Here is a 23713-nt window from a genome sequence, read left to right as displayed (position 1 = left end):
CAAAAAAAAAAAAAAAAAAAGATCCTCCCTGGTAAGACACCTCGTGGGCTACACAGATTAAAAATGGGTTAGATTAATATGTAAGAGCTAGCCAATAAGAGGCTACAGATAACGGGCCAGGCAGTGTTTAAAAGAATACAGTTTCCATGTAATTATTTCGGGGCATAAGCTAGCAGGCTGCCGGGTGCTGGGGATGCAGCCCCGCCGCACTTATTACTACAGGTAGCGCTGGCTGGTCTGGAACTATGTAGACCAGGCTAGCCTCCACTTGATAGAGATCCACCCCTTGAGTGGCTGGAATTAAAGGTGTGTCCTGCCATGTCCAGCAACTTTTTAAAGGTTTATTTATCTTTATTTATGTGTATATATGTGTGTCTGTAGAAAGGTACGTGTGCCACAGATGTGCAGGAGGAACTGAACCACAGGCCATTGTGAACTACCTGATGTAGGTGCAATAACTACTCTTAACTGCTGAACCAGACATTTTTTAAAAAATAAACACTTAGTCCAGTTAGTGTACCCTGCAAGTGTGTGGGTGTGGGGGCCTACACTGGAGCACGGGCAACTAACAGTAGCCACACCCTTGAAGAAAAATGATAGTCTTCCAGCAGCGGTCAGTTGTCTCTAGTTCCTCAGCTGGATGGAGAGTTTGTGACCGACCACTCCCCTCCTCCACGTACCCAAGCTGGAATGCTGATCAGCTTGCTCCTGTGCAGGCAACCATGGCCACTGTTAGTTCCAAGAGCAGCGAGCAGCGTTTCACAGCACCTCTTTCCATCTTTCAGCTCCCACATCCCCTCTGCCTTCACCCACTGAGCCATTACTGCCCTCACTGGCTCTTCCTGTTTGTTATTTGTTCTTCTTCCCTTAAACCTATGACATAATCGTGTTGTGTTCTGAAGGTGCATTCTGTCATGTAGTGCTAGTGGGGGTTGGCATTCGAGGGGACGACCTCTTAACTATTAAAGGTGGCAAAACGGTGGTATTCTACCATACCTTGTTTATATAGAATACTCCTGTAAAGAGAAAATTTTCAGCTGGGTGGTGGTGGTGGTGCATATCTTTAATTGTATCTCTGTGAATTCAAGGACAGCCTGGTTTACACAGCAAGTTCCAGGACACCAAGGCTGAGAAACCCTGTCTCAAAAAACCCACCCCCCTTCAAAAAAAAGAAAGAAAAAAAGAAAGAAAGAAGAAAAAGAAAATTTTTTTACAGTAGCATTGGTTTATTCAGTTGGTACAAATCTTTTTTTTTTTTTAATAAAAAAAGACCCATGTGTATTGGTCTTTTGTGTGCATGTATGTCTGTACACTTTATGTGTGCATTGTGTCATGGAGGCCAGAAGAGGAGATTACATTCAATGAGACTGGAGTTACAGATGTTTGTAAGATGCCATGTAGGTACTGGGAATTAAATCCAACTCCTCTGGAAGAGCAACCAGTGCTCTTTTACTGCTGAGTTGTCTCTCCAGTGTGGTGGTACAGTTCTTTACAGAAATTAACACCGGAGCTAGCGAGATGGCTCAGAGGTTAAGAGCACTGGCTGCTTTTCCAGAGGTTCTGAGTTCAGTTCTTGACAGCCACGTGAGGGTTTACAACCGTCTGTAGTGAGATCTGGTGTCCTCTTCTGGCAGGCAGGGATACGTACAGACAGAACACTGTAAACATAATAAATAAATAATTTTTTTTAAAGGAAAGGAAAGATGCCAGGTGGTGGTGCACGTCTTTAATTCCAGTGCTCGGAAGGCAGAAACAGTCAGATCTCTGTGAGTTCAAGACCAGCCTGGTCTACAGAGTGAGTCAGGACAGCCAGGACTGTTACACCCTGTCTCGAAATCCCCCCTCAAAAAAAAAAAAAAAAAAAAAAAAAAAAAAAAGAAGGCCGACAATTTAACACTCCTTAATTTTGTTTTCATAGTTTAGAACCACAGACTTTGTTTTGGGGGGATGGTTGAGGGAGTCTCATGTATCACAGCCTGGTGTTAAACTCACTACATAGCCAAGGAACTTGAATTTATGAGCCTCTTGCTTTGATCAGTGAAGTGCTGGGCTGGAATTACAGGCAAGCACCATCACATTGGAGTTCTGTTTGGTCTTGTCCTTTTTTTTCTTTTTTTCTTTTCTTATTTACTGAAATTCTATGTGTCCAGGTGTTTCACCTCACGTCTGCCGGTCTGTGCATCACTTGCATGTCCTGCACCTGGAGGAGGTCTGAAGAGAGTGTTTGGTTCTGGATTTGGAATTACAAAAGGATGTGAACTACTATTTGTGTACTAGGAATCGAACCCATGTCCTTTGGAAGACCAGCCAGTGCTATGCACTTATTCTTCTAGCCCTGTTCCTGTTTTTTTTTTTTTTTTTTTTTTTTTTTAGACTAGAGTTTATTCTGCTATGTCTCTGAGGCTGGACTTGAACAGCTGATCTTCCTGCTACTGTTTCCTTAGAGCTGAGATTACAAGGGTGCCACCATGCTGTTTTAGACCATGGTAAGGACCGCATCTAGGGCTTGGTGTATGCTAGACAAGCACTTTAAGCAACTGAGATGTCTACGTACCCTAGCACTGCAGGCTTCCCTTTTCTTAAGATGTCAAACGTTTATATAAACTGCTTTTTAATGCATAATGGATAAAATACTTCTTTTCCAACAGAAACTGGGTGTGGGGATATAATGGATAGCACAGAGCTCGTGGTGCCATGAGATTTGCTCACTGGGATCAAAGGATGCTTCTCATTCCTTCACTTTCTCCTCCCCTACTCCCAATCCTTGAAAACAAAATCCAACGTGTGAGGTTCTCCTGTGTGAAACATCAAGGAGGGGCAGCAGTCCATCAGAGAAGATCTCAGAACCTTGAAAAGTTTTATCTCCTTTTTTCTTATTTGGAAACAGCAGTGTGTAACTGCATTTTCCCACTGCGCACGGCAACCCCCCACCGCCCCTCCCCCAAGTTCAAGCCACATTTTCTGTTTACGTTTGGAACAATGGGAATTTCTGAGATTACACATTTGATTTTTTAAAATCATATCGTCCGTTGCATTTGCTGTCATTTATTTAATTTTACATGTCTTTCGTTGCGTATATTGTAAAAGGATAGAGTTTGCTTGTGTGGCCCCTCCCTCCCAGCAAAAACATTGACAAGGCCACCAGTCACCTATGAGAGTAACTTTTTCTTGGCACAGCACACACAAGCCGTGTGTTGTTTAAAGATCTTCACTGATGTATGTGGAGGAGCCTGAAAGGTTTTCTTACTCGAGTTTTCATTTGTGTTTCTATGATTACTCTTAAGATTGAATGGCCATCGGTATTTGCTAACAAGGTTTAAAGCTATTTGCTCGGGCGTGGCTTATACCGGGGAAGGGTCCTGCCAATGCCACTAAGAGACAAAACAAATGATGAAACCCAGAAATATCTCGTTTTTAGACTTCATCTCTGACTCCGCCCCCCACCCCCACCTCGGTGAGCCCTTTGTGTGTGCCAACGATCCGCAGATGGGATCTCTGTCTGCAGGACTGCAGACAGATGTACTGACACCAAAGACACGCATTGTGTACATATAATACTTCTGAATACAGTGCTTATGGGACAGAGTTCTGGAGTAGCGACCATTCCCCGGGTAGCCGCCCTGTCTGGGAGTCTCTACAGGCGTAGCCTTCCCGCTCGGTTTTCGACTGGCTGGTCTGAGGATCCGGGAGAAGCGGGCAAGCTCCGGGAGGTCGATGCGCTCTATTATCGGCTGCTTTTGCCTCCCCTCCCCCGCCCTCTTCTAGCGATAGCTATGGTTACCACGTCTCTCCCCGCCTCCCTTCACCTGCCAAGAAAGAGAGTGCTCATTGGTTCTCCGTCACTAAGGTGGCCAGCCATTGGTTGCTGGCGAGTCCGGCGCTCCCCCGGCCCCTGTCTCCCCGGTCTCTTGAGGAGCCCGGGAAGGAGCCTCGGCTCGCGTTGCCGGGACCGGGCTGCGGCAATCGTTAACGGGCCATGTCGGCTGCCCAGGGCTGGGACCGAAACCGCCGGCGGGGAGGAGGCGCGGCCGGCGGGGCCGGCGGGGCTAGCGGGGCCGGCGCGGCCGGCGGGGGTCGGGGCACCAGCCAGCTCAACCGATTCGTGCAGCTCTCCGGACGGCCGCACCTGCCAGGTGAGTTGGGGCGGCTGCCGGCGTGAAGGTGGCGGCCGCCGGGCTCTGCTCCTCGAACACACAGCCGAGGACAGGGAGGCAGAGCGCCGGGAAGGTGGCGTTGAGGTCAGGAGGTGGACCGGAGCACGCCCGAAGAAAAGTCTCTGCTGTGTGGACAGCTCGGTGATGAGAGTTGTGTTTTCCACTCGAAGGAGAGGCCACTGTCTCTTTGACATTCCCAAATGTTTTGCTTGCCCGATTCCTAATCTTTTCCCCTTCCGCAGTTTGATGTTGTGAAAGAAAGACATTGGTGTTTAGCTGTGGAAAATTATTTGGAAAAGAGTGCCAAATTAAGGAGAGGAGACAAGAGGAATGCTGGAGTGATTTTGTTTAAAATAAAATAAAAAAAAAAAGCCGCCTAACTGTGTAAGAGTCGGGTATTTTGAAAAGGAATGAGCGTGTGAAAGTGTGTGTGTGTGTGTGTGTGCGCGCGCGTGCTCGTGTGTATGTGTGTGTGTGTGTGTGTGTGCGCGCGCGCGCGTGTGTGTATGTGTGTGAATGTAAATGTTGACTGGGGAGTGTATGGGAAAGAAAACCAAAAAGATTGAGGGAAACGGTAGAATCATTAATATTTGGGGATGTTCAGAGACAGAATGGATAATGGTGTCTAGATTTCTGAAGGGGGAAATGAAGATCAAAAATATAAAGAAAAAATGGTGCTGTGACCCCGGTGTCAGAACTGGAAATTTGAAAAATATACCTATTGCTATAATTTCATGTTTTGGTCTTTGAATTCCCATGCCTTAAAAAGAAAAAGAAAAAGCCCAAAGTCAAAATGATATGTGTGCAAGCAGTTTTAAACCAATAAATGAAAATAAATGAATTTTCAGTTTGTTAAAAGGAAGGTAGAGAATTCAATCCTGCACAGGATGCCAATCATTCTATTGGGCAATGGTGTTTTCTTACCATGAAGAGAACTGTCAGGAATGATGTATTAGACCTTCGCCATGTTTTTTTGTGTTATGTGTGACTGGTGTGAAGTTGATTGTATCAGTGACATATTTGTTTAGATCAGTTCTGAGAACCTGATGGTTTTTGAATTGTGTTTACTACTGTGTTCTTTTAGGTAGTGAAAAATCAGTTGATTAATTTGAAGATAACAAAGGGAATTTTGCTTGCTCAATGAGATAATTACTAACATTTGTGATGTGGTTTTAACGTGTGCCAAAAATGTTCATGAATCTGTTTGTATGTGTCGCTAAAATAAAATTGAGACATTCGTCAATAGCCAAATATGCAATGAATTGGATTTGAAATGACATTATCAGACTGGGTATCCTGGAATTACTAAATATGTGCTTTTTAAAATGAAAAAAAAACCCGAGACATATTTTTTGTTATCTGCAGTTAACAGCAGAACCATAGATTTTCGTGTGTTGCTAGCCTAGAAGATAAATCCCTTGGCAAGCACTATTCCCAGTTTGCCCTCTGCCACTGAAATCTTTAAGTCTTTGGTCATGGATTAATTATTATACCATGAACTTCATGTGGGCATTCTCAGGGTTCTGTAACCTGTTTGTGTAGTTCCTCACTGCTACCACATGGGGGTGGTGGAAGCCATGGTTTCAAATAAGGGCTTGAAGTATGGCGCTATTTCTGCATTCCCTTAGCACACGAGGACAAGAGCAGCCATTTGTCCAGAGGTGAAGATAAAACGTGCTTAAACTGTGAAAATTGGAGAAGTGGAGTCATCAGTCTTCGTTCTCCTTCCTTTCTTCCAGGCCGGCACTCAGTTCCTCCTTCCTCCACAGGCATTCTCCATCTTTTCCTCGTTGTCAACACTGGAAAATTTCTGATCTCTCGATGATATATTTTGAAATTCTTTCATACTAATCTTTTGTTCTCCCAGGTATTACATATTAAATCTTTTAACTCTTATTTTGAAATAATCCAAAAGGTTTTAAGTGGTAGGGAGGAATAGGAATGTATAGGTCTGTTTTATGGCTGACCCTGCAGGGCTAGCTACTTTTCCCCATTTGATGTATTAATTTCCCATCTCTTTTGACCTCCACTAGCTTCCACACACTGGAAGAGCCTTTTCTTCCTTTTAGCGTCTCTGCCTTGTTCCCAGTCCCTCTGAAACAAAGCCGCATGACTTGGTACTCTTTTTAGAACACTTCCACCGTCTTTCAGGGATAGCATCTTTTGAAAACAATTTAAAGACAAGGTCTCACTATATATCCCAGCTATTCTGGAACTTCCTGTGTAGACCAGGGTGGCTTTGGACTCACAGAGATCCTCCAACCTCTACCTCCTATGTGCTGGCATTAAACGCATCCACTACTATGCCTGGCTTGGTGCTAGCATTTTTATCCATCTTAGGGGAACCTGAAATCAGGGTGATCTCCTTAAGCTCCCCACCAACTTCAGTTGTAATCAGCTACCCAGTCTTGTTTCTTTTGCTTCTGTGGTAACTAATTCTTGATGTCAGGTTTACTGCAGCAGCTTCCTGAGTAATCTTCCTCCTTCTGCTAGTACCTTCTATTCATATGGTGCTGGTCTTTCATCACCTCTGCTTATAGCCTTTTTCTAGTTCTTTGTCCAGGCTGGCCTTGAACTGTCCGTCCTCCTGCTTCAGCTTCTAGAGTAGCGGGATGCTGGCAAGTGCCACTGTACCCAGTCTTCTATTTCATTGTTTCGAGTAGGGTAAACATCCTGACCGTGTCCTAACCCTCCATTTTGTTCTCTTCCCTCTGCTCTTTTTCTCTCAGCATCGGAAGCCACTGTGTGTGTTCTTCTCTCCCGCAGTAGCCTCTTGTGCCTCAGTCTCTCAGTTAGTTTCTGTTTCATTGAATCTCAGTTGTATTTTTTCCCATAGAGGCCTTCTCTTACCTTCTTTCTGGACCCTCCTTAGGTATACAGTACATAGCACACCGTATGTATGTTTGTATACACACGTACACACTCACGCACACATATACATATACCACAATGTAATGTCTTAACATTTTTTTTTTTGCTTTTTTTCGAGACAGGGTTTCTCCGTAGCTTTTTGGTTCCTGTCCTGGAACTAGCTCTTATAGACCAGACTGGCCTCGAACTCACAGAGATCCGCCTCCCGAGTGCTGGGATTAAAGGCGTGCGCCACCACCACCCGGCTCTTAACATTTTTTAAATGAAATTCAACTTCTTTATTTTTAAGAGTTATTTATTTATTATGTATGCAATGTTCCTCCTACCTGTACACTTCCATGCCAGAAGAGGGCACCAGATCTCATTACAAATGTGGTTGCTGGGAATTGAACTTAGGACCTCTGGAAGAACAGCCAGTGTTCTTAACCTCTGAGCCATCTCTCCAGCCCCCAGTCTTAACATTTTTTAACTAAGAGCTGTAGAGAGAGCTTTGAGGTTAAGAGTATTGGTTGCTCTTTCAGAGATTCAGGGCTCAATTCCCAGCATCCACATAGTGACTTAAAACCAACCATCTTTAGCTACAGTTCTAGGGAATCTGATGTCCTCTGTGGTCTCCATAGGCACCAGGCGGCCTCCACAGACACCAGGCATACAAGTGTTACACAGACATACATGCAGGTAAAACACCTGTGCACATAAAATTAAAATATTTTTTAAATTATAAAATAAATTAATGCACTGAATTATGTGTAAGATATTAATGTGCAGTGGTTTGATGATTGTGGTTTAATCCTTCAGAGCCCCGTGGCTCCAGACAAACAGGTAATAATGAGTTCTTAGGGTATCAGACCTAGTGTCAGCATAGTGTTTTGTAATTTTGAATATTGTCTTTCTGCTATCTTTTTTATTCTTAAAATATTTAAGAGCAGAATTGCTTATTGTGTGTGTGCACTCACACACTTATGAGCATGCCACAATGTGCATTTGGAAGTCAGAGGACACTTTTAGGACTAGAACTCAGGTTGTCAGACTTGGCGGCAAGCTCATTTACCTTCTGTGCCATCTTGCTAACCCCTTTCTACTATTTTCTAAGATATAGCAGTGATGATGTGTTTACCCCACAGGCTAAGACATTCATAGGTTTTAATCTTTGATTTTTCAAGACAGGGTTTAGCCTGTCCTGGAACTAGCTCTGTAGACCAGGCTAGTCTTGAGCTCACAGAGATCCTGTCTGCCTTCCAAGTACTGGGATTAGTATTTATATACCTAGGGAAAAATAGGAAACGATGCTGCTATTTTGTAGATGAAGCATTTAGAGATACAGCAAGGGGACTGTGAAACAGAACACAAGTCAGTGTTATGTTTTAGCATGAATTTAATGAAGTGTCTCTGTTAGTAGAGAAAGCAGTCAAACAGCATTGCTAACGTGGGGACTGAGAGAGAAAGAAACACTTAACAGTTGCTAGTGCTGGGTCAAAAATAGTCCAGAAATCTTAATTTAAAGGTCTTAAATAAGAAATGTGGCTGGGTAGTGGTGCACACTTTTAATCCTACGATTTGGGAGGATTAAAATCCTACTTTTAATCCTCGAATCACAGGTCTGCTCTCTGATATAGCAAGTTCCGGGACAGGCAAACCTACACAGAGAAACCCTGTCTCAAACAGACAAACAAACAAACAGAAATATGTAAAATTCAAATAGTAGAAATGGCATATGATAGCCACACATGGTAGCACATGTCTGTGATCCCAGCCTCAGGAAGAAGAGGCAGGAAGTCCTGGTCTCCTCCACTACAGAGCTGCATTCGAGTTGGAGGCCATCTTAAGCAACATAAAACCTGTCTCAAAAGCAAGAAAGCCAAACAAAACAACATATATCAGAAGGCAAGTTTTCTATCTTTGACCCTGTCTATTGGCTTCTCTCCCTAGTAACAAACAATAATGCGTTTTCTCGGGGTGTGTACCGTTTGCCTGGTCTGGGTGTGTTGTATGCTTAGATATGCTAGATAGTGCAGTCTCCTACCGCAGCACACAGTGAGATTCCCTGTTGTATGAGGATATTTATCTTGCAGGTTAATTCCTAGGAGCACTGTTTAAACCTTGATAAACTGTCAAATCGCCCTAATAGAGGAAGCATCAGTTGGTGACCTGCTGAGAGTGTTGGAGTGCTGGTGACTTCTTGATGCCTTCCTAATGAAGTGCTTTATTAGGACGCAGCCCTCATTTTTCTAATGCTAGGGATGGGACCCACGGTTTGTGGGCAGTTTCCCTAGGCCAGAGATTGGAGTTTTTGAGGCTGGGTCTCTTTTACTCAGCACTGGCTGACCTGGAACTCCCCATGTAGACCAGTATAACCTCAAACTCAGAGACCTTCCTGCTTCTGCATCCTGAGTGCTGGGATTAAAACCTTGTGCTACCATGCCCTGCAAGCCTTTTGTTTTTTGAAAAAGGGTTTTACTATGTAGCCCGGGTTGGCCTGGAGTGTGTAGAAACCATCCTGCTTCTGCCTTTCAAATGCTAGGATTACAGGCATGTACCGTTATGCCTGGCTCAACCTTTATTATTCTTATTTTTCAAATAATATTTTATTATTCTTATTTTATGAATGTTTTGCTTGCATGTATGTCTTGTGTACCGTGTGTGTTCCGGGTGCCCTCAGAGGTCAGAAGACGGCATCAGATACCCTGAAATTGGTATTACAGATGTTTGGGAGCTACCATGTGGGTGCTGAAAATTGGGTCCTCAGGAAGAACAATGGATGATGCCCTTAACTACTGAGCCATCTGTCTTTAGCCCTAAACCACTTATTGCCAGTTTAATAGGAATATTTTTTTTTCTTTATTCATTTATTATGTATAAGTGTTCCTTCTGCATGTGCATCTGCAGGCCAGAAGAGGACACCAGATCTCAGTACAGATGGTTGTGAGCCACCATGTGGTTGCTGGGAATTGAACTCAGGACCTCTGGAAGAACAACTGCTGAACTACCACTCCAGCCCTAGGAATATTTTCTTAAGCTTCTTTTCAGCATATGAAAGAAGCATATTTGTTTCATTTACTTACAGTCTCTGTATAGATTTTGTTCATTTTTCTTTTTGTTTCTTTTTTTTAAAGATTTATTTATTTGTTTATTATGTATACAACATTCTGCCTCCATGTATGCCTGCATACCAGAAGAGGGCACCAGACCTCATTACAGATAGTTGTGAGCCACCATGTGGTTGCTGGGAATTGAACTCAGGACCTTTGGAAGAGGAGGCAATGCTTTTAACCTCTGAGCCATCTCCCCAGCCCCCTGGGCACTACTTTTGTAGAGGACTGGTGTTCAGTTCCCAACATCACACAGTGGTGCACAGCTGCCCGCAACTCCAGCTCCAGGGGATCTGGCAGGTGTGTGTATAGACTTATGCACACGAGCTCCTGCACGTGTGTGCCTACACACACACACACACACACACACACACACACACACACACACACACACCAAGCAAATCCTTAGATAAATATGGAGATGAAGAGACAGGGTCCTGGGTTCAATTCCCACCACCCACACGTCAGCTTGCAACTGTCGGTAACTATAGTCCCATGGGCTCTGATGCCCTTTTCTGGTAATGAAGACATATATACAGACAACACACACACACACACACATATAAAGTAAATACATTTTAAAAATTAAATATTTAAAATAAATAAAGAAATGGCTGCTATCTTTTGAGGGTAGACCGACTTTTTTTTTTTGTTGTTGTTGTTGTCTTGGAACTCACTCTGTAGACCAGACTGGCCTTGAATTCAGGTTTGCCTGCCTCTGCCTCCCAAATGCTAGGATTAGAGGGACGTTACATTCATTTCTCGTGTTCACATTTTCTGCTGCACTCCACCACTCTTCACGTTTGCCCAGTTTTATACGTGTATGGTCACGAGTATGCCATGGCACACAACCAAGGGGAGAAGATGGCTTTCAGACTCGGTGCTTTCCTTCCACCATGTGTATTCCAGGGATGGAACTTAGATCATCAGGCTTCAAGTGCCTTGAGTCACCAAGCCATCTTGCTAGTACCTTTTTTGTCTTTAAAAAAAAAAGTTAGATATACATACAGGGGAAAACATGTCTTATTTGAGCCCATTGCTTAACCTCTTTTTCCTTTTTAAAAAAAATATTTATTTTTGTATTTATTTTCTTAACTTATGAGTGTTCTGAGCTGGGCGGTGGTGGCGCACGCCTTTAGCCCCAGCATTTGGGAGGCAGAGGCACGGGGTCTCTGTGAGTTCCAGGCCAGCCTGATCTACAAGGAACTAGTTCCAGGACAGTCTCCAAAGCTAAATAGAAACCCTGTCTCGAAAGGCCAAAACAAACACAAACAAACATAAGTGTTCTATCTGCATGTACGCTTGCAAGCCAGAAGAGGGCATCACATCCCATTATAGATGGTTGTGAGCCACCTTGTGGTTGCTGGGATTGAACTCAGGACCTCTGGAGGAGCAGTCATCTCCCCAGTCCATATTCCTTATTTTTAAAAGATGTACTTAACTGTATTCATGTGGAACATATGCACACATGAAGATAAAACACACATGTACCTAGTTTTTGCTTATCTGAGTGTAGTCTATTTTACCTATGTGATCTCAGTTCTGCTGATTTTCTTGGTAATGACGCAATTTCATTTTTTAGGGCTAAATAATACTCCAGTATGTGTATGTGAGTGTGAGAGTTCTAGATTGAATTCAGGTCCTCATGCTTGCCTTACAAACATTTGCCAGCTGAACTATCTGCTCAGCCCCTCCAGTCCTTGTTTTGGTTTGGTTTCTGTTTGATTTTACTTTTTTGTTGTTGTTATTGTTGTTGTTGAGACAAGGTCTGTCTTGATGTGTAGCTCTGGCTGCCCTGGAACTTGCTATGTAGACCAGGCTGGTTTTGAACTCACAGAGATGCATCTGCTTCTGCCCCCTGCATGTTTTAAAGGTATGCACCTTTAAGGGTATTATTGTGTAGACCTGGTTATCTTGAAACTCTCTTCATAGACCAAATTGACCTAAAGGCATGTACTACCACCCCCTTCCCAAGACCGAGTTTCTCTGGCCTGGAACTCACAGAGAACTGCCTGTCTCTGCCTCCCCGAGTGCTAGGATTAAAGATGTGCACCACCACACCCCTGGCTTGGTCTTTTATGATTTATGAAGCAAGTGTTCTTACCTACCGAGTCATCTCTCTGATCTCTGACTTCACTTATTTATTTATTTATTTGTGTGGGCACACAAATGCCGACATGCACATGTAGAGGTCAAAGGACAACTCTTGGGAGTTAGTTCTCTTTCCACTACTGGGTTCCAGGGATCAGACTCAGGTTGTCATGTTAGGCAGCAAATAAACAACTTTACCAGCTGAGCCATCTCACCCCCTATGTTTTATTTTCGTTTTTTCCCATATTAATTTACCAAGCCATCTGTTGATAAGTACTTAGGTTGTTTGTAGCTTTTGACTGTTAAGCATAATGCTGCTATGTATATCTGTGTGCAGATGTCTGGATATGTCTTTCCCTTAGGTAAATGCCTGGAGTACAATTGTTGAATCATATAGTAACTCTGTGAAATATATTTAGCCATTTGAGGAATTGCCAGACAGTTTTCAAAAGCAACTGGAATTTTACATTCCCACCAACGCTGTGTACATCTTCCCAAACACTTGTCATCTCACTGTTTTAATATGTTGAAGGAGAAGCTCGTGTTCCTGTTTTTTAGACTAGGTCTTCATGTTGTTCCGGCTCATCTCAGACTCCTGGGCTTCAGCAGCCTCACTAAGTAGCTGGGTTGTAGGCGTTGCACCTGCATACCTTCATGTGGTTTTTGATCGGTTTCCTTGATGCCTAACAATGCCTAGCCCCTTTTTATGTGCTTGGTGACCATTGTGTCTGTTTCCCTGTAGGGAGCTGTATATCACATGCTTCATCTTGTTTTTAATCGAGTTGTCTTTTTATTGTTGTTATAAGAGTTCCTTATATATTCTAGGTATAATTCATTTGTTATTTGTGTGATTTAACATTATATGTGCATTTCCTCCCATTTTATGTTTTCTTAGTTGTATTGCTTGAAGTACAGTGGTTTTTTTTTTTTTAATTTTGATAACGTCTAATTAGTTGCCCCTTTTCTTTTGTTGTTATTTGTTTTTGGTGTGCTCTGCAAGGATCCTTATGCTTTCCTCTGGTGTTCTGTGGTTTTGCCTTTGTCTCAGTGCTTGGTGTCGGGTCTTCCGAGCTCCTGTCCGGCCATCCCAGTGCCATTTGTTTCCAGCACTTTTCTTTCTCTTTTGAATGGTCTTGTCACCCTTGTCAAAAATCAGGTGATCTCTCTATTCTGTTCCATTTGATCTGCCTGTCTGTCCATATGCCAGCACCATACCACTTCATTTCCTGGTGCTTTGAAATAAAGAATTATGAGTCTTCCTATTTTAGTCTTCTTTCAAAGGTTCATTTTGGCTATTCTGGGTCCCTTCCAGTTCCACAGACATTTGGGAATCAGTTTGTCTTTTAGCACAAAGCAATCAGCTAAGATGGCTTAGTAGTTAAGAATACTCACTATGTAATCATGAAGAGCAGAGTTTAGATCCCAACACCCACATACTGAACCACGCCCCTACACACATCCTTATCTCTGTTCTGAGGAAGAAAAATTGTGCTTTGCCAATTTTTTAGCCCACTGAGGAAATGGGAGCCTCAGGTTGATCTCTGACCTGCACATGTTCATCATGACACACACAAATGTACAGAGAGAGAGAGAGAGACATAAAATGCATGTAATTTAGAAAAAGCTATATTCTCTGTCATCTTCTATAGAGACCCAGATACTTGACGGCTCATAATAGAGTCTCATGTAACCGAGGCTAAAATCTCCCTATGTAGCAGGATGGTTTTGATTTTTCGCCTCAGTTTCACAAGTGATGATGACATTGCAAGCACATTCCACCATACCTGGCTTTTATGAAATATGGATTGTCAGTATTCATAGTTATTTTTGCAGGAGGATGAAACTCAAGGTTATTTTGCATTGGATAAATTATTATTATTACTTTGTTTTTCGAGACAGGGTTTATCTGTGTAGCTTTGGAGCCTGTCCTGAAACTCGCTCTGTAAACCAGGCTGCCTCAAACTCACAGAGATCCGCCTGCCTCTGCCTCCCAAGTGCTGGGATTAAGGCGTGTGCCACCACTGCCTTGCTCAGTCTTTTTTTCTAATCTACCTTATGTATTGAAGTAGGATTAATCTTGCTAAACCACAGCTGTGTTTTTATTGCTTCCTAGATCATAGTTCTTCATTGACTTCCTGCCACATGTAGAATCCAGCCTGGACTTCTGCTGTCTAAGATGTGATCATTGAATGAAAACCTAGGTAGTGAAATGAGAAGTATGATGAGTAGTAAGGAAATGAGATGATCAAATAATTTGGAGTTGAGTGATGCCTTTTCTTTGAGTTGCTTCCCTTTTTATCCATGTTAGCTTCTTGCCATTGCCATATGGTTTCATTATCAACTGTCAACTCCGTTAGTTTGGATCAGATGTCTCATTGATTAAATGCTAACTATACATATCTTGGTGTCACATGAAACAAATTCCTTTAAAAATAGGAACACAAACCTCATGCAGGGCTATGGAGTTTCTAGTGTGCACTCTGAATTTGGTAATTTCAAAAGAAGCAAAATATATTTAGTTTTAAATACATATACTTTTTTTTGTTTGTTTGTTTTTTTGAGACAGAGTTTCTCTGTGGCTTTGGAGCCTGTCCTGGAACTAGCTCTGTAGACCAGGCTGGCCTCGAACTCACAGAGATTCACCTGCCTCTGCCTCCCGAGTGCTGGGATTAAAGATGTGCATCACCACTGCCCAGCAGTAAATACATATACATATTTAAACTACTCAGGAAAATAACTTCTTAAAGCTATATTTAGAAATTTAGGGATTTGAGACAGCCATAGTGGCACACACCTTTAATTCCAGCACTTAGGAGGCAAGTGGATCTGTGTGAGTTCAAGGTCAGCCTGGTTTATGTAGAGAGGTCCATGTCAGCCAGAGAGACACATAGTGAGACCCTGTCAGGGGGAAAAAATAGGGGCCTAAATTATGATTTTTAAGTGAAACTTATCTGCTCTTATAGGAAAAACACTTGGCTGCATGTGAAATGTTATGAAATGTCTTTTAATATTCTACTTTCTGGGAAAAGAATAGGCTTACTTTCCTGAGATGGCCTCCAATTTGGTAGTCTAGGCAGATCTCTAACTCATGATCCTCCTGCCTCAGAGTCCTATGTAACTTGGATTTGGGTTGTGCATACTGTGCTATTCTTAAAAATCGGTATTTCTGGGTGTAGTTCTTCATACAGAAGTCATGCTAGGTATTATGCCTACTTTGGCCATATTCATCGTTTATATATATACAGATTATATACATATATATACAGATTATATACAGAATCTCATATAGTTCACTGTGTAGCTGAGAATGACCTTGAACTTCTGATTCTCCTTGGTTGTGTTAGTAACTTTTCTGTTGCTGTTCCCGGAGCCCATGGAAGTCAGAAGAGACAGTCAGATACCTGAGAGTTTGAGTTATGGATGGTTGTGAGCCATATGGGTTCTGGGAACTGAACCTGGGTCCTCTGCAAGAGCATCAATTGTTCTTAACTACTGAGCCATCTCTTCAGCCCCACCCATCTTTTTTTTTTAAAAACAGATTTTACTGGAGATGAAAAGAATGGAGGTGATACTGAATTAAGAAATCAGGAGCTGGAGGTGTAACTATAAAGTAGAGCATTTGCTTAGTCCACGCAAGATCCTAGAACAGAGTAACAAAAGCAACCAAAACCACCACCTCCAACAAAAAAGAAGCAAGCAAAATGGAGTTTGTAGCTGTATATATTTATTTTTATATTTCGTTTTATAGACACATTGTAGACACATTAAGACTATAAATGAAGGCAGAGGTTTTGTTTTTAAATCTTCAAACACAGAAATCATAACAAAGGTTTTAGGATGAAATTTTTTTCTCTCCTTTGAAACATCATTGAATCATAAATGTTGAAGTTGAAAAGACCTACAGAGCTAGTGCCAGGACAGGCTCCAAAGTCACAAAGAAACCCTGTCTCGAAAAACCAAAAAAAAAAAAAAAAAAGACCTTAGAAATCTTTGTTGTTGTTATTTTGAGAGTGTTTCTCTGTGAGGTCCTGGCTGTCCTAGAACTCACTCTATAGACCAGGCTGACCTCAAACTCACAGAGATTCACCTGCTTCTGCCTCCCAAGTCTGAGATTAAAGGCATACGCTACCACTGCCCAGCTAAGAATTACTTATTTTTATTTTGTGTATATGAATGTTTATCTGCCTGCATGTCTGTGCACCATGTGCATGCAGTGCCCACAAAGGCCAAAATTGGGCAATAGACTCCCCCCCCTGGAGTTACAGGTGGTTGTGAGCCATCATGTGGGTGCTGAGAATTGAACCCAGGTCCTCTGCAAGAACAGCCAGTGCTCTCACCACTGAACTGTCCTTCCAGCCCGAGTTTAATTTCCAGCCTTACTGCAGGAAGGCTGGCAATCTGCTTTATTGTTTTGTTTTTTCTAGTCTAGTGTCTTGGTACCTGCTGCAATGGGTGGTTATAAGGATCTTGAAATATTTGCGATTCTTCTAAGAATTGTATGATTTGGGGGCTTGAGAGACTATCCAGTATGCATATTATATGAAGTATTTAAAGCTAATTCTTCCTATCAAAATATTAAACTGGGCCCAAAGGGTGAAGTTTTTTTTTTTTTAATTTGTGTGTTTTATGTGTGTTTTGCTTACATGTTTGCTTACATGTCTACTTGGTGCCCGATGAAGCCAGAAGAGGGCCCCAGATCCCCTTGAACTAGAGTTAAAATAGGACCCAGGTCTTCTGGAAAAGCAGCAAGTGGTCTTAATCACTGAGCCATGTCTCTAGCTCTGGGTAGAGTTTTTATGTTGACGTCTTGGCAGATATTCATAAACATTAAGAATATGATGGTATTATTTTAAACCAGAGTGTTCCCAGGAATTTTATGTTCATTAGATTCAGATGTAATATTTCAATCTAGCAGATTTATGAATTATAATACTTTTTGATTAATATATGTAAATATGTAAATTTTAGCTAATCTCTCAAAGCTAGTCTAGCAAGAATCAGTCATTTACGTAGATGAGTGATTTCAGTGTCCCATCTATTTGTGCCCTCTCTCTCCCCCAAAGACAAAAACCCCTCATCTAATGAGCCTACTTTTTTCAGAAAAGGGATACTTGAATAACAAAACCAAAATGACAAAGACCAGCTAACGATTAGAAGCTGTTCTTCAGTATGCTGTGGTTACTTCATATTTTTTTGTTTGTTTGTTTTTTGAGACAGGGTTTCTCTGTGTTGCTTTGGAGCCTGTCCTGGAACTAGCTCTTTTAGACCAGTCTGGCCTCAAACTCAGAGATCCGCCTGCCTCTGCCTCCTGAGTGCTGGGTTTAAAGCGTGTGCCACCACTGCCTGGCTTAACATTACCATATTCTGTTAGTCACAGTGACCTACTCTGGTTTTGTTTTTTAATGAGATTTGGCATGTGGCAGTATGATGAAGATATTGTCTGAGTTTTGGAACAGGAACTCCTTTGGGGGACTAGAAGACTTACTTTTTTTTTTTTTTTTATTGAGAATCAGTGTCCTTCCTAGTCTTCATTCAACACATATTAATTAAATGCCTTTGTTAGACATACTTGCTTAAGTGCTAAATTGAGTTATGATCCAGAGCATGATTGTATAGTAGTTAAGAAAGATTTAGATTCAGATGCATTGGTTTAGCTGGGTTTGGTGATGAATAATGCCTGTAATCCCAGAATTTATAATCTTGTGAGGCTGAGGCAAAAAGAGTTTAAGGCGAGCCTGGGCTGTATAATAGCAGATTCCAGGTAAACTATAGCTTCATGCAGAGACCTGTCTTGACAAACAAAGAAACAAACAAAAACATGATTTTAAATTCTAGACTTTTTATTTGGAGTTTAAGTGCTCTGTACAAATTGCTTAGTCTCACTATTCTTAATGTCCTCGTCTGTAAATTGGGAATCATGGTAGTATCAATCTCATAGAGTTGTGGAGAGGCTTAATGAGTTCTTTTAGTAGTGCTAGTAATGTGTGCAGTTGTTTCCATGTATGTATGTATGTATGTATGTATGTACAATGCTGTGGCCAGGCAAACTAGAACATAGTACAACATGACATTATAAGTTATATTTTAGTTTGCTGTTTATTTACACTTTCTTTCAAAAAGTTTTTGAAATGGGACTGAAGCTCCTCCCTAAGGAGTACTTCATGAAAGAAGAGCTAAGACATGGGTCAGATCTCTTCTCTCTCTCTCTCTCTCTCTCTCTCTCTCTCTCTCTCTCTCTCTCTCTCTCTCACACACACACACACACACACACACAATGTGCATGTTGTCTCATTGTGTAGCCTTAACTGGGTTGGAGCTTATTACTATGTAGACCAGGCTGGTCGTGAACTCACAGAGATCCGCCTCTGCCTCCCAAGTGCTGGGATTAAAGGTATGTGTCACCACCGCCTGGCCCATCAAAGACTCTTTAATGGCTATTGTATTTTACAAATATACTGGAGACCCACGCAGTGCTGCCTGCATTAGTCGAAGCCCTGGGCCACAAGTCTGCACACTTTTGTGGCTGAGCTGTGAGGGTGGAACCTTTCACCGTCCCTTTGTCTACTATGACCTCTGCATTATTTTCAGTGAAGCAGCAGCCGTCATTTCTATATGACTCTTGTCAAATTACAGTGTCCCTTGAGTCCCTTCACAGAGACGATGTACAGATTTTTTTCATTCCTCTGTTGTCTTTACAGTTGATCACAGCTCTTTGGGGAAATCCAGGGAAACATGGATTTTCACACTCTTCTTCAACATCTTGGACACCCAGAAAGCATCAGGATTCTTACAGATGCTTTTTTTTTTTTTTTTTTCCAAGACAGGGTTTCTCTGTGGTTTTGGAGCCTGTCCTGGAACTAGCTCTTGTAGACCAGGCTGGTCTCGAACTCACAGAGATCCGCCTGCCTCTGCCTCCCAAGTGCTGGGATTAAAGGCGTGCGCCACCACCGCCCGGCCAGCATCAGGATTCTTTAGCCTGGTTCTATTTACATTTTAGATGTATCATTTAAAAAGTATGCCCTACATTATAAGTTTTTAGTTTGTTTTTTATAATTTTTACTTAGAGATAATGCTTGTTCACATGAAATTTTAAGAAATAAAATGCAGCTGGGCATTGGTGGCACACACCTTTAATGCCAATACTCAAGAGGCAGGCAGACCTCTGTGAGTTCGAGGCCAGCCTGGTCAACAGAGTGAGTTCCAGGACAGCCAAGGCTGTTAGAGAAGCCCTGTCTCAGACAAATGAAAGAAAGGAAGGAAGGAAGGAAGGAAGGAAGGAAGGAGGGAGNAAGGAAGGAAGGAAGGAGGGAGGGAGGGAGGGAAGGAAGAAAGGAAGGAAGGAAAGAAGGAGGGAGGGAGGGAGGGAAGGAAGAAAGGAAGGAAGGAAGGAAGGAAAGAAGGAGGGAGGGAGGGAGGGAGGAAGGGAGGAAGGAAGGAAGAAAACATGCAGCAGTGGGGTGGTGACTGCCAGCACTTGGGAAATAGACAGCTGGGTTTCTGTGGGTTCATAGCCAGTCTGACCCAGGGCTGCACAGTGAGGCCTTGTCTCAAAACCAAACCAAATAAACAAATAATATGTAAAGATCCACATATCCTCCACCCATTTTCCTAGAAGGAGGATATTGTGTTACTATTGTCTTCCCCAGTCCATTGTCCTCAGATTTCATCAGTTTCATTGTGTGTGTTGAGTTCTGGATAGTGTTGTTATATGTGTAGATTTATGTGATTATTACAGCCCAGATAAGAGCAGTTTACTACAGTGCTCCCCAATGGTATCCTCTAGATATAGATACTTCCCTTGACAAAATACTGGTGAGTATTAATTTGTCTTTTGTTTCTCTACTTTTGCCATGGCTAGAATAATATATTGGTATCAAATTTTAGACATTTATCACTCCTTTTGCCACCCCCATTCCTACCTGCTTAGTTATCTCTGGGAGTGTGTTCACAGAAACCCTCAGAGGTGTGCCTTACTGGCTAGTGCTCTCTCTCTCCATTGCTTTTTTAGATTTATTATTTTGTATATATGAGTGTTTTGCACTCAGGAGGCAGAGGCAGGGGATATCTGTGAGTTCGAGACCAGCCTGGTCTACAAGAGCTAGTTCCAGGACAGGATCCAACGCTACAAAGAAACTCTGTCTTGAAAAACCAAAAAACAAACAAAAAAAGATTAAGCATCACAAATCCAAGCACCCGCCCCATGTCAGCTTGTCATCAGATACATTTTAAACTTGTCATTTCAACCACTAGCCCCCTACCCCCAGGTTCATGTCTATTTCATAATGCAAAATGCATTTAGCACATCTCCAAGAATCCCCATAGTCCTACTCTTTACAGCATTGCTAACAAACCCAAGTTCAAAGTCTTATGTGAGGGGCTGAAGAGATGACTCAGTAGTTACGAGCACATCCAGAGGACCCAGCACCTGTATCAGGTGACAACTCACGTCTACCTATAATGCCAGCCCCAAGGGTTGCAATGTCTCTGGCCTCTGCAGGCAAACCTATACTGACATGCACATATCCACATACAGGTACACACACCTACACGTAATTTGTGTTTTTTTTTTTTTTTTTTTTTTTTGGTTTTTCGAGACAGGGTTTCTCTGTGGCTTTGGAGCCTGTCCTGGAACTAGCTCTATAGACCAGGCTGGTCTCGAACTCACAGAGATCCGCCTGCCTCTGCCTCCTGAGTGCTGGGATTAAAGGCGTGCACCACCATCGCCCGGCTCCTACACGTAATTTGAAATAATAAAATCTTAAAAAAACAAAAACGAGCAAAGTGGTGAGTGAATGTCTTGTTGAGGCATTTGGAGAAACAGAAGTTGTGGAACTAAGTACATGCCAGGAATCTTGCTGTCACCCAAACATCAATCTTTGGCTGTCCTTCTAAAAATTAAAAAAAAATATATACAGTGTCCTGTGATGATTCCAAGGTCTGCCAGTACTTTGAGGAGTAGTCAGTCAGTCCCACTTATGTAATTGCTGCCGTGGCCTCTTCACTGTCCTGGGCTGCTGACCCCAGAGAAACACTTGCCTAGGCACCCTGATGTGGGGCGAGAGCTCTAGAGCTCTTTTCTCTAAGGATGCTATCGAGCCAGTCACAGTGTGGCCCCAGCCAATGCTGAGATGCCCTTAAGGCATTTTCCCTGTTGCCTTTTTGCAAGATGAACAGCCTTTTAGAGGGGCTAGTATCTTCAGCAGCCACAGCTTCATTGGTTTCAACTTACACATGCTTCTTTTTCTGGTGAAACTGCAAATTTTTCTATTTGTCGAATTTTTTTTTCTTTCTATTTTGCTCAACTTTTATCCCCAGTGCTCACTGCAAACCCAGTTAAAAGCAGTCAGCAATGCCCATGCTATCATAGCCTGAAGGCTGGGCTGTCCTGAAAATTCTTCTACTAGATTTAGTCTACTACCCTTAAGCCATGGACAAAATATAGATAAATTCTTTGCCATAGCGAGACACAAATGGCCCCTAGTCCAATTTCAAGAGTCTTCATTTCTACTGGTTGAAGCTCCTGGAGCACAGTCTCTACGATACCCACTCTTGATCCCTCATCTTCTGCCTCCCACCGGAACACCCATTTAGCCAGCTTATAGCAAACCAGATACAAAGGCTTTGGAACCAAACGGTCGGGTTCAATCATGGCAACAGCCCTACTTTTTCTGGAAGCAGCTTTCTTGGTGTGTGTTAATTTTTCATTGCTGTGATGAGCACCCAAGAGAAACAACTTAAAGGAGAAAGGTTATCTTGAGATAACTTAGGACTTGAGAGGTTTCTGTTTGCAGTTCTTGGTTCCAGGGTTTCTGGGGCCATACTAAGGTGGATATTGTTGTGGAAGCATTTGGGGTTGGCTGTTTACTCATGGTAGGCAGGAGGCAATAAGGGAGAATGCCAGTGTCTTAGTCACTGTTCTGTTACTGTGAAAAGACCATGATCAAGACCTAGGCAGTTCTTGTAAAAGAAAGCATTTAACTGAGGGCTCTCTTACAGTTTCAGAGGTTAGTCCATTTTTATCATGCTGGGGAGCATGGCAGCATGCAGGAAGGAATGGCCCTGGAGCTGAGAGCTTTACATCCTGCTCCACAGGCAGCAGGGGGTGAGAGAAAGATGCTGGAGCTGGATGGGCCTGGTGTGGGCTTTAAAGTCTACTTGGTCACAGAGTGATAATCCCATCTCAAAATATAAAACTACACCCGCCCCCCCAAATAATTCTTGACAAAAGTATATACGTTTGTCCTGGGAACATGTGTTTAAAAGATAATTCTTGTTACCCTTAAGGCTTAATCAATTTCCTTGTGACTTCTCAAAAATTAATGGATCAGGCCGGGCGATGGTGGCGCACGCCTTTAATCCCAGCACTCGGGAGGCAGAGGCAGGCGGATCTCTGTGAGTTCGAGACCAGCCTGGTCTACAAGAGCTAGTTCCAGGACAGGCTCCAAAGCCATAGAGAAACCCTGTCTCGAAAAACAAAACAAAACAAAACAAAAATTAAAAAAAAATTAATGGATCATAGATGTTTGGGTTTATCTTTAAATTCTCACATTTATTTACTTATTATTTTTAGTTTGTTGAGACAGTGTCTGACTATGTAGTCCTGGCTGCTCTGCAACTTTCATGTAGACCAGGCTAGTCTCAAAGCCCTGGTCAGCCTTCTGGTTCTGCCCTTGAGTGCTGGGATAACAGGCATGTCCCACCATACCTACCTACTCTGAGTTCTCACTGGAAATCCTTTATTTATAAGTGTTCATCCTTATGCCAGTACCTGCTGCTCTGAATGCTGTACTGTTGTAGTAAGTTTGGGAATAGAATGTGTTAGTCTTCCAGTTTCTTTTCCAGATTGTTGTGGTGTTCTGAGCTCCTTCCATTTCCATATGAAGCCTAAGATTTATTGGTTCATTTCTTTAAGCAACAACAACAACAAAAACCCAGTACTTCAAGTTTTGGTAGAGATAACTTACTTCTCTTTGGTATCTTAACTTTAATCCTCTGACTTTTCTCATGTTTGGGCCATGGTTTTGTGCTGGTTCATCCTGCTTTGAGAGTCTTTGCTAGCCTTCCTGTGACTGTTAGTGCATTCATTGTGGTGGGGATGAGAGAGGCTGAATGATGAGGCCGAGTATACCTGCTGTCTACCGTTCTCTAGTGCAGCTGCCTCCTCATCTGCTAGGATGCCGGGATCCACACAGCTGCTGTCTCCATCCAACTGCTCAGTTGTTCCTACCTGGGGAGCACATTCTTACTCATTGCCTCCATTTCTGTCTGGGAGACATAGCTGGGAGGCGTTGATCTGTAATTTAACTTCTGTGCATCACCAGCCAGCTATGTGGTCAGTTTACAGGACCGTCTGCTCTTTCTGCTGTCTCCCCTGTGGACTTAGTTCACTTGTTTAAACCAATAAAGCCACCACTCAGCCACTCCTTTTCTTGGGTCTCTGGGACTGGTTTCTTGGTCTGTTCCCTAAATTTTTTCTTTCTTCTTTTCATCTCTCATTGATTTCTCATA

At 42.6% G+C, this 23713-nt stretch overlaps 1 protein-coding gene and 1 long non-coding RNA gene across 4 annotated transcripts in view; both read left to right on the top strand.

Moving 5' to 3' along the window:
- LOC126501132 (uncharacterized) overlaps positions 1 to 2978 on the top strand; it is a 9814-nt gene extending 6836 nt beyond the window's left edge. For all 3 annotated transcript variants that reach the window (XR_007591547.1, XR_007591546.1, XR_007591548.1), the window contains exon 3: positions 2151 to 2978. This is a non-coding gene — a long non-coding RNA (uncharacterized lncRNA). The remainder of the gene's footprint in view (positions 1 to 2150) is intronic.
- An 886-nt stretch (positions 2979 to 3864) lies between these two features.
- Klhdc10 (kelch domain containing 10) overlaps positions 3865 to 23713 on the top strand; it is a 54891-nt gene continuing 35042 nt past the window's right edge. Inside the window, exon 1 of the mRNA XM_050141750.1 lies at positions 3865 to 4133. Coding sequence (XP_049997707.1) covers positions 3977 to 4133 — 157 coding nt within the window. The 5' untranslated portion in view covers positions 3865 to 3976. The remainder of the gene's footprint in view (positions 4134 to 23713) is intronic.

The sequence above is a fragment of the Alexandromys fortis genome, unplaced genomic scaffold (genome assembly GCF_014885135.2).
Source record: "Alexandromys fortis isolate MF-2015 unplaced genomic scaffold, M_Fortis_MF-2015_v1.1 scaffold_44, whole genome shotgun sequence".
In the NCBI taxonomy this organism is placed as follows: Eukaryota; Metazoa; Chordata; class Mammalia; order Rodentia; family Cricetidae; genus Alexandromys; species Alexandromys fortis.
The sequence above is the reverse complement of the archived record's forward strand: the minus strand, read 5'-3'. Positions and strand labels throughout refer to the sequence as shown.